General features: G+C 47.8%; 1 protein-coding gene across 2 annotated transcripts in view; it reads left to right on the top strand.

Annotated features, from left to right (window-relative positions):
* RASSF3 (Ras association domain family member 3) overlaps positions 1-12,470 on the top strand; it is a 76,569-nt gene that overhangs the window by 51,113 nt on the left and 12,986 nt on the right. Inside the window, exon 1 of one of the 2 annotated variants that reach the window (XM_070788580.1) lies at positions 4,451-4,489. The exons of the other annotated variant lie outside the window; for it this stretch is intronic. Within the exon in view, the coding sequence (XP_070644681.1) occupies positions 4,466-4,489 (24 nt within the window). The 5' untranslated portion in view covers positions 4,451-4,465. Of the gene's footprint in view, positions 1-4,450; positions 4,490-12,470 lie in introns of those variants that run through there. 2 annotated transcript variants of the gene reach the window in all.

Genomic DNA, 12,470 nt, shown 5'->3' with positions numbered 1-12,470 from the left:
TCAGTTCAGTCGCTCAGTTGTATCTGAATCTTTGTGACGCCATGGACTGCAGCAAGACACGCTTCCCTGTCCATCGCCAACTCCTAGAGTTTACTCAAACTCATGTCCATCGAGTCGGTGATGCCATCCAACCATCTCATCCTCTGATGTCCCCTTTTCCTCCGGCCTTCAGTCTTTCCCTGCATCAGGGTCTTTTCCAATGATTCAGTTCTTCACATCAGGTGGCCAAAGTATTGGAGTTTCAGCTTCAGCATCAGTCCTTCCAATGAGACAATGAGATTTGTGTCGAACTCTTTGCAGTCTCATGGATTATAGCCTTTTTCATACTGAGAACGCTATGAACAGTATGAAAAGGGCTATAGTCTGTGGGGTCGCAAAGGGTCAGTCATGCCAGTGACTACGCACAGCACAGTTCCTTGAGACAAGGGGGTTATAACTTCTATTTTAGGCCAATAGAATTTCTGTCTTAGACATGTTCCCATTTTACAGGACCAGACTTCATCCCATTGAGTTCTGAATCAGTTGAGAAGACCAGATTGAGAAGGATAGAGACCAAAATTTACCTTTACTCCTGGTTTGGAGCTGATACGGATAATGTAGCTTATCCCTGTGGGCAAGGGGCCTTCCTGAGGCTGACCTCGTGTGCTGTACTGGTGAAGACCCCCCTACAGGGTCAGAGCAGGATGCTGGCCCCCACTGAGGACAGAGGGAGGGGCTGACTGTGCACGCATGCCCACTTTCTCCTTCCAGACTCACTGCTCCCCCTTCTGACGGGGTAGAGAGAGGATGCCTTCTCTCCCTTTTAAGTGATAAGAAAACGACACCTGGAAAGGTTTTGTACTTTCTTAAAGTCACCCAGCTAGTTGGCAACAGATTTTTCTCCTGGACTCTAGAGGTCATTTGGTACACATAGAAAGGACATGGTTTGGGAACTGGCCAGGATTTGTGTTTACATGCTACCTCTGTGACCTTTGCCTGGGTTTATGCATCTGTACAGTGGGGTTAAACTTTCTACCTCAGGGCTTTTGAGGGTTCCATGAGCTCTAACCCGTGTTTAGTAAGCTGGCCAGTGTTCTGTTTCTTTAAATGAGCATCACACGCATCAGCCTGCAAGACTGGGTCATTTATCAATCCTCCAGTTCATTTTTTTCTTTTTTAAATCTGGCATGGAGCCTCAGAAAACTTGGTGATTGGGGGATTTTGATGTTTTAGAAGGAAAAAAAAATTGTCCCTAACTTCCTTATGTCCTAAATTGAAAGAAATATACATGTCCCACTCACCCTAGAAAAACTTGCTTCATACCTAGAGTTGACTTTATATATAGTCAGGAGTTGAAAGTGGCCTATTTAACTTTGGGAAGCCAGCATCTTTATTTTGGCTGCACTGCATGGCTTGTGGGATTTTAGTTCCCCAACCAGGGATTGAACCCGGACCCTTAGCAGTGAAAGCCTAGAGTCCTAATCACTGGACCTCCAGGGCATTCTGCTAACGTCTTTCAAATCTAAATATTCACGTTTCTTTTCTAGGACTTTCTTTAAGTAGCTGTTTGAAGAGTTTTGTTTTGTTCGGTGTTGGGGTGGGCTGGGGGGTGATGCACACATCAGTGGCCCGAGTGAAGGGGTGAAAAGGTGAAGCAATCTTTGTGCCAGGGGTCTGGCCCAGAGCTTGTACATTGTGATATGGTGTGGTCGCTGTCTTCAGGTCTCCTTAGACGGATGAAGCAGTTCCCTGTGCCCTCTGGGACACTGTTGTTTCAGGCGGTGCCCCACGTGGGGACAAGGATGCAGCTCTAAGCCGGCCCATATCCTGTGTTGAATACTGGCATTGACCCTCCACTTTGAGTGTCTGCTATTTCTTCCTGTCCAGATCTTCAGTTTAGTGAGGTCCACACAACTTTGATCCACATGTTTGTTTCAGACCCCTAATGCCAGCACATTCATTAAATTCAGTTTCTCTTCTTTCTTCCCCTTCAAATCAAGCCTTTTACTTTATAGTCCACACCTCCTAGCTGAGCAGCACCTCCACCCGCCCTTGCCTCCCCCATCTGGCTCCGGGTGTGGGGGTGGCTGGGCGGCCAGGCTGCTGACCCCTAGCACTGAGGAAAGGTGGGGCGGGAGGGCGCTTCCTCCAGGCCTTGGACTTCCTGTGCTCGCAGAGAGGAAAGCGGAGCCAGAGGGTGTGTGAGTCCTCAGGTCTTGGAAGTGACAGAAACATTCCTGCACAACAAAGAAAATCCAAGTTGCTTGTGAATTACCCCCCACTGCCAATGGCTATTCAGTTTCCAGGGCGACTGGAATGTAGCTTTTATTTATAAATTGGACTAATAGGGTGATGTTTAAAAAGCTACTTTTCCTTTGCTTTGGTCAGTCCTTCGCAATAGCAGGTTGTGGTGGTGGTGGTTTTTTAAATAGCTGGAAGAAGCCTTCTTTATTTTGCAGACCGCAGTGCCTTATTTTCACCTAGATCTCTGGTTTGCTCTCTTCAGGCAGCTTCCCTACGTCGACCTCTGCAAGTGCATTTGGCTGCAGGCGTGAGCTCAGTTGCTTTAGTGCCTCTCTTCTCAGTGTCAGAGTCATTTCCCCGGGGGTGGCTCGCCTGCCAGGAGTGGCTGGCACATCAGAGTTTGTTCAGTTGCTCTGCCAGGGTGCTGGATTACATTGTGTTTACTGTTTCCTTGGTTGTTTTTTAAATTTTTTTAAAATACATGAACGTCTCCCCCCTCCCCCACTAGATTTTACTCCCCACCTCCACCCCTGGAAGAAACCCATGGACGGGGGAGCCTCACAGACTACAGTCCATGGGGTCACAAAGAGTCAGACACGATGGAGCAACTAACATTTTCAACACACTTTCCACCCCAATTAACAGTCATACAGACCAGAGAAGTTTTTGAAAATTTTGTCAGAATTTTGTACAGAAAGAGAATTAAAGCCTTAAATCTTACCAATCAAACATAAACACTTCACATTTTGAAATATTTCCTTCTTGTCTTCAGGCACATGGCTTGTTACGTTGGATATGCGGTTTCTCCTGATTTTTTTCTTTTGTTTTGTCTTCCATTAATATCTCTCTGTAAGCATCATGTTAAGAGCTTCTGTATGGTCTACTCTTAAGGTATATGAGCGCATTTAACCATTTCCCTAACACTGGGCATGTAGTTTGTGATTTTTAACTAATTTTCTGTAGACTCAGCCAGGTGAGCAGTGCCCCTGGTAATTGCTAGTTGTGTTAGTACCTCACCCTCCAAAATAGGTTGTGTATCAACCGCCTCCCCCTCTGGAAGCTAGCGATGCACAAACCTGATGGTCTGTCCACGAGCTTTCACCTCCTCCACGGTCCCTTCCCTCCTTCTCCTCCTTTCTTGGCTGAATGGGCTTTGAGTCAGACAGACCTCCTGTGACCTCAGGCCCTGCACTAACTGCATGCCCTCGCCATGTGAATTCTTCGAAACCTCCATTTTCCTATTTGCAGAATAGGGATAAGAATGAGTCCTCAAAACAAGTTATTATAAATGAGTTCTGAGTCGGGTGTGAAGGGTGTGGTGGGGGGGTGGTCTGACCTGGGTGATGCAGCTGCCACCACCTCCAGCAGCCTTCCAGGGTTTCAGGTTGGCTAATTTTGCCCATCTGGTTTTGGAATAAGAACAGAGAGAATAGGGAAGCAAAATGGGGGAGGTATATTGAGATTTTTCTTCCCGTTCTCAGTATAAGGGCTTCCCTGATAGCTCAGTTGGTAAAGAATCCCCCTACAATGCAAGAGACCCCAGTTTGATTCCTGGGTAGGGAACATCCCCTGGAGAAGGGAATGTCTAATCCACTCCAGTATTCTGGCCTGGAGAATTCCATGAACTGTATAGTCCATGGAGTTGCAAAGAGTTGGACACGACTGAGTGACTTTCACACTCTGAGTATAAAGTTAAAGTGTTTGTTTCAGCACTCCCTGAACCCTCAGAGCAGGGTGTCTGGGATCCCTGGCTGGGCTCGTGGGGTGGGAAGCATGGGCCAGGGTCGCCAGGCCCTTGCCTATTCTCCTGGCAGGGGTCTACCTTCCTAGTCTCTCCCCTTCTGGTCTTTCTGTTGGTGTCTCCCAACTCACCCCAAGCCTTGAGGTTCTTGTGATGACCTTGATGTTTCTCAGCTTATCCACAACCAAGCAGGAGGGCAAGGAGCAATTCCTGTGCAAAAGAGTATCTTTAGAAATTGCTGGAACTTCGCTGGTGGTCCAGTGGTTAAGAATCCTCCTGCAAATGGGGACCGTGGGTTTGATCCCTGGTCTGGGCAGATGCTGCAGGGCATGTAAGCCCATGCGCTACAACTACTGCTCCAAAACAAGAGAAGCCACCGTGATGAGAAACCTGAGCACTGCAGCTAGAGAGCAGGCCCCGCTCACCGCAGCTGGAGAAAGCCTGCACACGGTAATGAGAACCCAGCACAGCCAAAATATAAATACGTAAATTTAAAAGAAGATGGCTCATGTGAGACTCTTTAAGGTACTTATCTCCCAGATTTTTTTATGAATTGCTCTAACTTTTCTTTTAATTCCTCCAGAGTACTGTCACCTCCTTGGTAGGAAGGAAGAAGGCGATTCCTCAGAGAAAACCAATACATGGGCAGTTAAGGTGGAGCTGAATCTGTAAATATCCTTCATGTGCCCGTTTTCTGCACAGATCATTGTCCTTCTGAGAGTGGAGGGCGTCATGTATTGCTCGTGAAGAATACACAGATAGAGAAGAATGAGGCCTTGTACATTTGGTACTTCAGCCGTGCCTTTTAAGGGCTATGAAGAGGCTTAATCAGAAGAACCATCTTGGGTGCAGTGGAGCATGGAGGGGAGGAGAATTCAGGCGGAGGCAGTGGATTGCATTAATAGGAGCATGGGTGATATAAAACAGCTTAACTCCGCATGGGCTCCTTCAGACTCTCCACTTGCATGTTAAAAAATTGTTCAGAGTCTGGGGAATTCCCTGGTGGTGCAGTGTGCAATGGTTAAGACTCTGTACTTCCATTGCAAGGGGCACAGGTTCAGTCGCTGGTCAGGGAGCTAAGATCCCACATGCTCCGTGTATCACGAGGCAGGCTCCCCGCTGCGCGCCACCCCCTCCCCCCCGCAAAAAAAATGTTCAGTCTGGACATGTGACTTGGAAGGACTGCCAATTCTCTCCCTGTACCTGTGGTGCCATCTCCGCACCTCAGTTGGTTGAGAGTGAGCTATGCAAATATGTTTTTAACTGGTGCTTTAGCAAGGCTGCACTGAGTAAGAACTGAAGATGTACAAATCCACCCCTTCCAGGAGCTGTATGTGACTGTCTCCCTGGACATTATCAACTTGAAGAAGGTGTAGTCATCTACATTTTTCAGCTCTATGTCACCTGAAAATGGAGAACCTAAGTTGCTTTTTAATTCTCCTATTATACTATGACGGCAGCTTAGACTCCTTACGATAATTGGCAGGGAAGAAGGTACCAAGCTTGCATCTCACAGTTTTCCTTGGAGTGCTTGTCTACAGACATTTCTTATTTGCTTGGGACTGTCCGTCTTCTGTTCAAATTTGCTTTCAGCTGGCAGGTGAAATTTGTTTTAAGGGTGATAGCCCCGTTGGTTTGCAGTTCGTGCCCCTGGTTTTCTGATTCCTGCTGTTGGCGGAGCTGGAGCCTGGAGTTGCCCATATGGGCTCCACCTGCCTCCTCCCTGCCTGCTGCCATGTTCCTTTGTGCTTCCTGTCTGGTGCCCCTCCAAATGAGCCTGCTCATTTCCTTTCTCCAGAACCTCCCCTTATTGCCAGGGTTCAAAGGTTTCATCAAGGATACGGTGGTCACCAGACCTGACCTCCAAACTCTGACCTTTGAGTCTCTAGTATCCTTGGGGTAATCTCAATCAGGGGACTGTGGCCACAGCTGTAATTGCTGCTGAAGGAGATGGACGGCTGTCAGATGACCTCTAGAGTCTTGAGCAGTGACAGGTTTTAATCTAAAATTTAGGGCAGATGCTCTGTCATGTTCCCCATTGTAGCGTCTTGTCTCTTTTCCCTCTTGGTTTCTTGGCCACCTCTGATATGTATTTTTCCCATTAATTTTCCTACTGCCCAGTGGACTTTGTAAGCATTGTATTTGATTAGGGTGGTGGTGTAGATGGTACAAAATCTTAGAAAAGTTACTGCTGAAAGGGACCATGATCCAGTGCTCTCTTAATCATCAAGGAAACCGAGTTTTTGAGGCCATGCCTTCTTTTGGAAACCTGAGTCCCTTCTGATGGAGACCTCAGAGAAATGGGCTTCCCAGTGGATTGCGCCAGGGCAGGAGTGCTGGCTCATCTAGGGCCACATTCTTTTTGTAATGATCACAGCTGATTAGCAGGATTTGGTTGTGCTTGGCTCTGAGGCCTCTCATAATCTCTCCTTTCTTTGTTGCCTTAGAATGTAAAGAAAGTTAAGCCAGTTGTGAAATGTATCACCTTTCAGAAAGGGGTAGCATCTTAATTGACTCCCTTTGAAAACATGTCACACTGGGATTTTTTAAGTACACCATGTAATCTGGTATGCCTTGAGGTTGAGACCTCCAGCTGGGGCACACTGGGGAGACTGGTCCACCTCCAAGTTTGTTTTCTGGCTCCAAACAAATGAGTGACTGTTTGACGATTGGCACGCGACCCGGTTTTAAAGTACAACCATATAGGGTATGGCAGACTGGTAACTGAGAGGGGGGCGGTTGAAAGAGCGAGGTCATGGAAGGCCCAGATGAAACGCTTTTAATGTGTATCACAACTGCAATTAATCTTATTAACACGCTGGGCTGGGGCTGCTCACCCTGCCCCGGGTGTTCAGGGGTATTGGAGGGGCATGCTTTGAAGGACTGTTTTCTTTGATGGTGCAGCTGGAACAGAAGCGTATCAGACTTTGTATCTGGTACCAGAAAGGCCTTTTGTGTGCCCGTGCAGATGCATTCCGTTTTGAGAAGCAAACAAAACTTAATGCAGATTGATAAGATGTACAAAAGAGAGTGGGTTTTCAATGTGATCTTGTAGCTGTGGGCTCTGGGACCAGACAGAATCAGCTGAAAAGGGAGGGAGCCTCCTCCTTGGTGCTCAGCATCCGGCTCGTGACAGCTCCGGGAGCAAAAGATTTAAAAAACATGAGTTGTTGGGAGGCAAGAGTAAAAATACAGGAAACACCAAACCAGAGAAGGTGTTGTGATGAGAAATCTAATGGATGGGGTGGTGCAGGGGTTCCTGAGGCTGCTGTGGTTAGAATGGCTTCCTGGGTGGGGTGGCCTTGATAGGGTCACAGGGTGAGGGTTGGGAGTGCGGGGCACTCATGGGGGAAAGATAGTGGGCCAGAGGGCAGGGTGGTGTAGTGGGTAGGGGTGAGGCTGACCTGTAGATGCCACACTTTGATCTGTCCATGTCTGTCTTCCACAAGTGTGTGCGAGAGAAGCTAGTGCAGTACTGCATCCTTATAAGGCTGCTGCCCAGTTCTGTTTCTGCCACCCCCCCTTTTTTTTTCCAGAAGTCCTCTAAAATACCTCTAGATTCCCTTCTGCTGTACTCTTTGTTGTTGTTTAACAAGTAGCCTTGGGGACAAAGAGGTTGTTTGAAATATTGAGTTCAACAAATGTGGTTTGGGTATGCTAATATCCTCTGATGAATACACAGTCTAGTCGCTAAGTGAATAATGGATGGGAAAAGAAATATCTGTTCCTGTATATAATGTACCCACTTGCTCATAATTAGTGAATGTCACACTTAAAACATTATTAAAGATCTGTTCTCTTCAAGTCTCCTTGCTGTGTGTGTACATATGCCAGTTTCGCACCTGCAGGGCTTCTCAGAGACTTCAGCATCCTGAAGTTCTTTGGGAATCAGCGAGGGGGAGTAGAGGAGGAGGAAGAGGGGGACGGCCCTTGCTGTCCACAGGACATCTTGGAGGATTAGCAGTGCTGTTGACAGTGTCCTGTGCGTTGCCCTTGCTCCCTCAGCTGCCCTCCACTTGGTCCATTTACTTTTCCCGCCTTAAGACAATAGCGGTGCATCTCTTGAACCAAGGAAGTTGAGGGGGCTGTTAATCCCCGCTTCCTTTTTCTTTGCTATTGGAGCGGCAAACAGATGGCTGCATAGAAGAGCTGCCTACAAGCTAAATTTGGGCAAGACGGGTCCCTGAATCTTCATATAAATGGAAATAAGAGTCCTAGCTCTATATCCTGCCACTAAAAAAAAAAAAATCTTCCTGTGTGGTGGGGGATACAACCCGAGACTGGTGAGAATGGATCAGTGTGCCATGGCCAGCCGTCCCTTGACGTGGCACCCGTCAACCCTGGTGCCATGAGAATGAGGCAGCAAGCAGCACGCTGTGCTTTTAAGGTCAGAACAGCACCTGGAACTTCCCTGGTGCTCCAGTGCTTAAGACTCTGAGCTTCCACTGCAGGGGGTACAGGTTCCATCCCTGGTTGGGGAGCTAAGAACTAAGGTCCCACATGCCCCGTCACGTGGCCAAAAAACCCAAATAAATAAAACAGACAAACAGAAAACAAAAAACAGCAGCACCCAACCTTCCAGAAACAAGTGTTCTGGTTCTTTCCTTCAGGAATAGACTCTTCCTTACTCCGGACTCTACCTGCAGTGCAGGAGACCCGGGTTTGATCCCTGGTTTGGGAAGATTCCCTGGAGAAGGGAATGGCTACCCACTCCAGTATTCTTGCCTGGGAAATCCCATGGACAGACGAGCCTGGTGGACTACGGTCCATGGCGTCACAAAGAGTTGGACACAGCTGAGTGAGTAACACTTTCACTATTCCAGAACAATTGTCTTTTTACTGTGATGTATTTTGCTTTGCTTTCTTGTGGGTTTTCCTCCCTTGTTCATGACACCTGCCCACGTTGCAGTTCAGCTTCACACTGTCCACTGGAGTTCCACTAGCTGCCTGAGGCTATGTACACTTAAATTATTTAAAATGAAATAAAATTTAAAACTCAGTTCCCCATTTCAAACTCTCAGGTGCCATGTGTGGCTTGTCCTATTTTGGACAATGCAGATATAGAGCTTTTCCGTCATTTCAGATCATGCTGTTGGATGGAACTTTCTGAGTTCCCACAGCACCTCTACCTACTTTAACACTTAGAGGTTGTGGTGCCGCAAGCGAGGAATGTCTGGCAGATGATGACTGTAAATATGAAGCTGTCCCCCATGGACTTTCTTGAGAGCACCATTCAGGGTTGAGCGGGGCATTTCGTGTGCCTGCTCAGTCATGTCCGACTCTTTGTGACCCTTTGGACTGTAGCCTGCCAGGGTTCTCTGTCCATGGGACCTTCCAGGCAAGAGTACTGGAGTGGGTTGCCATTTCCTCCTTCAGGGGATCTTCTGGACCCAGGGATCGAACCTGAGGCTCATGCGGCTCCTGAATTGACCCTCTTGGGACTTTGCAGGCTTAGCATTGTGTAACAGCGTTTCTGTATTCATCACAGGGTTTCCGCTTTGCACATGTAAAGGACATCTCGGGACAGTGTTTTCCTACCTGCTAATCTAATGGTTTAAAATACAATTCAGGAGCATCGCCCCTGACTTGCAGAAAGCGTCTTTTGAGCTCCACGAATGGCTTGCTCAGTAGTTCCTGGAAATCACTGCTTCATCCTGTGCTTTCATACGCAGACCTGCTTTGGTTTGCTTATAGGTTCCTCCTTGATTGCCGTAGAAGAATCTCTCCTGGAGGAGATTTTTCTGTTTTGCTTAGGTCCATGATACTTCATATGATGTCTTTGTTGGAACAGAACCTGGAAGGAAGACGTGTGAAGTCTTTACCTAGACTACACTTCTCTCAAGCTATTTGTGAATTCCATTTGCAGCATGGCCAACTTGTCCAGGGAAGGGTAGTCTCAGGAAGGAGGGTGCTTGGTGTTTTATCCCCTACACAATACAAGGCTGGCACCTGTTCCAGCTGTAATTGCACCCAGCATCCCAGTCTTTGAGGGACATCAGTAGGTCACTGCCTATTTCAGCTGGAGAGGAGATGAAAAGTAGGAATTTATGAGTTTGGAATGGAACCTCACTTAGAGAAGGTACCTGTTGACTTGATAAGTTTATCCTCCTCCACTGAGAGAGGCTGGGCCCCAAACTGGTCAGGAGTCAGAGCTGCTCCCTGTGAGAGCCGCAGGACTGCCAGTGGGGAGGTGATGACAGTCTTTACTCCTGTCTTGGCATGATGCGGATATGTATTGTCCTCCACTCAACCTAGGAATCTGGGCTATTTGCAGTTTTTAAAGAGTCAGTTGTTTCTTGGAGAGGTCTGTGATGCAAACAAAATAATGCCACACATGCAAGGGCAGGGAGTACGACAGACTTGACTAGGCTGAGAACCAAGAAAAGGCAGAAAGGCTGGGACCAGAGTGGTCTCTCCCAGTTTTAAGTGCTTGGTACAGAGCTGGGCACCAGGAGGCATGTAATAAGTAGTTGTTGAATAATGGGTTGTATTGGCCATGGGTCACAAAGAGTCGGACATGACTGTTACTTTCATAACAGTCCTATAAAGTTCATATTGTTCTGTACATTTTAAAAAGATGAGAAAACTGAGACTCAGGTTAAATAACTCATCTTTGGTCCCACAGCTAGAATGTGGCAGAGCCATGATTCAGACCTAAGTATGCCTAAGCCTTAGACCAGCTGCCTTCACTAGGCTCAAACAGAAGGAGCGATAGGGCCATATTCACCTTCTCTTCTTTTCCCTCCCTCTACCCTCCCATCTCTCTCCCTTTCTCCCTGTTCCCCCCTCGTAGTTACTCTCAGATGCTTTATACTTGTTTAGGGTTTTTTTTTTATTGTTATATTTTTAACTCAAGAAATTATGCTGTATTTTATACAGTGCTGTTGTCAATTATATCTCAATAAAACTGGAAGAAAAAAACTTTAATTGTGATATGATTTCAGAATTAGACAAAAAAAATGGCAGGAAGGGTGTAAGCAGTGTCCAGGTTCGTAGGGGTCTGTATATTCTTGGACAGTTGGGTTGTGAGCCCCTCCAACCTGGAGCCGGGCCACGCTGACTTCACACAGTCTGAGCCACGCTGCCTGGGATTCCTGTGTGTCTGGGAGGTAGGGCGTGCCCCTTACGAAAGTTCATCGGTGTAAAAACAGCAGTGTGACCTCACCCAGGAACTGAGGTAAACCCAAGAGCAAGCCATCCAGAGATTGCTAGGTGTAAACGTGAGCAAAGAGTCTAGGGTTTATAGTTTTGAGCTCACCCTCTGAGAAACTGGAGGGTTTGGGGAATGTAAAAGAAAAGTGGCTTATACAAAAGATGACTGGTAACTAACTTCCCAAACAGACACTCTCAGGCGTGGCACCATACCCTCCCCAGCTGCCAAGAACAATAGCGGATGCGTTCAGAGACTCCTGCGACCATGCCGTTTCCTCCTCGCCATGCAATTACAGATGAATGTTTATGCTCCATGCTCTGTGCTCCACGCCCGCCACGTGGTTTTTTTTAACCCTCTCCTTCCTATCACCTTTGTACTCATGGAATCTCCTTTCTCCCTCTGGGTCCTGTTCTGCTAGTATAGTAGTAGTGTTAGTAGCTCAGTCATGCCCGACTCTTTGAGACCCTCCTCTGTCCATGGGAGTCTCCAGGCAAGAATACTGAAGTGGGTTGCCATGCCCTTCTCCAGGGGATCTTCCCGAACCAGGGATCAAACCTAGGTCTCCTGCATCGCAGGCAGATTCTTGACCATCTGAGCCACCCGGGAAGGGTGTCCTCCACTCCAGGGCCTCACGTGTGGCTCCTAGGCCTTTCCCTTTGCTGCCAGACTCCTTTACTTGGAGGAACTGAGCTTAGTTAACCTCCTGGAAGTCTTTTTTCTCTGGCATTCCTCACTCACGCCTGTGCTGGACAGGAAGTGCCATGAAGATGGAGGTGCTGTGTGACGTTCCCTCACGGGAAGCCCATAGGCATGCAGGAGGAGTCTTCTGGTGTGAGAGGAAGGGCGAGGGTGTCCTCTTTTAAAGGGTTAAACAGGCTAGACGCTTCCCAAATCAGGAGACTTTCCCCACTTCCGACACTAAAAGAAACCAGTGTCCTCCACTCCAGGGCCTCACGTGTGGCTCCTAGGCCTTTCCCTTTGCTGCCAGACTCCTTTACTTGGAGGAACTGAGCTTAGTTAACCTCCTGGAAGTCTTTTTTCTCTGGCATTCCTCACTCACACCTGTGCTGGACAGGAAGTGCCATGAAGATGGAGGTGCTGTGTGACGTTCCCTCACGGGAAGCCCATAGGCATGCAGGAGGAGTCTTCTGGTGTGAGAGGAAGGGCGAGGGTGTCCTCTTTTAAAGGGTTAAACAGGCTAGACGCTTCCCAAATCAGGAGACTTTCCCCACTTCCGACACTAAAAGAAACCAGTGTCCTCCACTCCAGGGCCTCACGTGTGGCTCCTAGGCCTTTCCCTTTGCTGCCAGACTCCTTTACTTGGAGGAACTGAGCTTAGTTAACCTCCTGGAA

The sequence above is a fragment of the Bos indicus genome, chromosome 5 (genome assembly GCF_029378745.1).
Source record: "Bos indicus isolate NIAB-ARS_2022 breed Sahiwal x Tharparkar chromosome 5, NIAB-ARS_B.indTharparkar_mat_pri_1.0, whole genome shotgun sequence".
NCBI classification, from domain to species: domain Eukaryota; kingdom Metazoa; phylum Chordata; class Mammalia; order Artiodactyla; family Bovidae; genus Bos; species Bos indicus.
The sequence above is the reverse complement of the archived record's forward strand: the minus strand, read 5'-3'. Positions and strand labels throughout refer to the sequence as shown.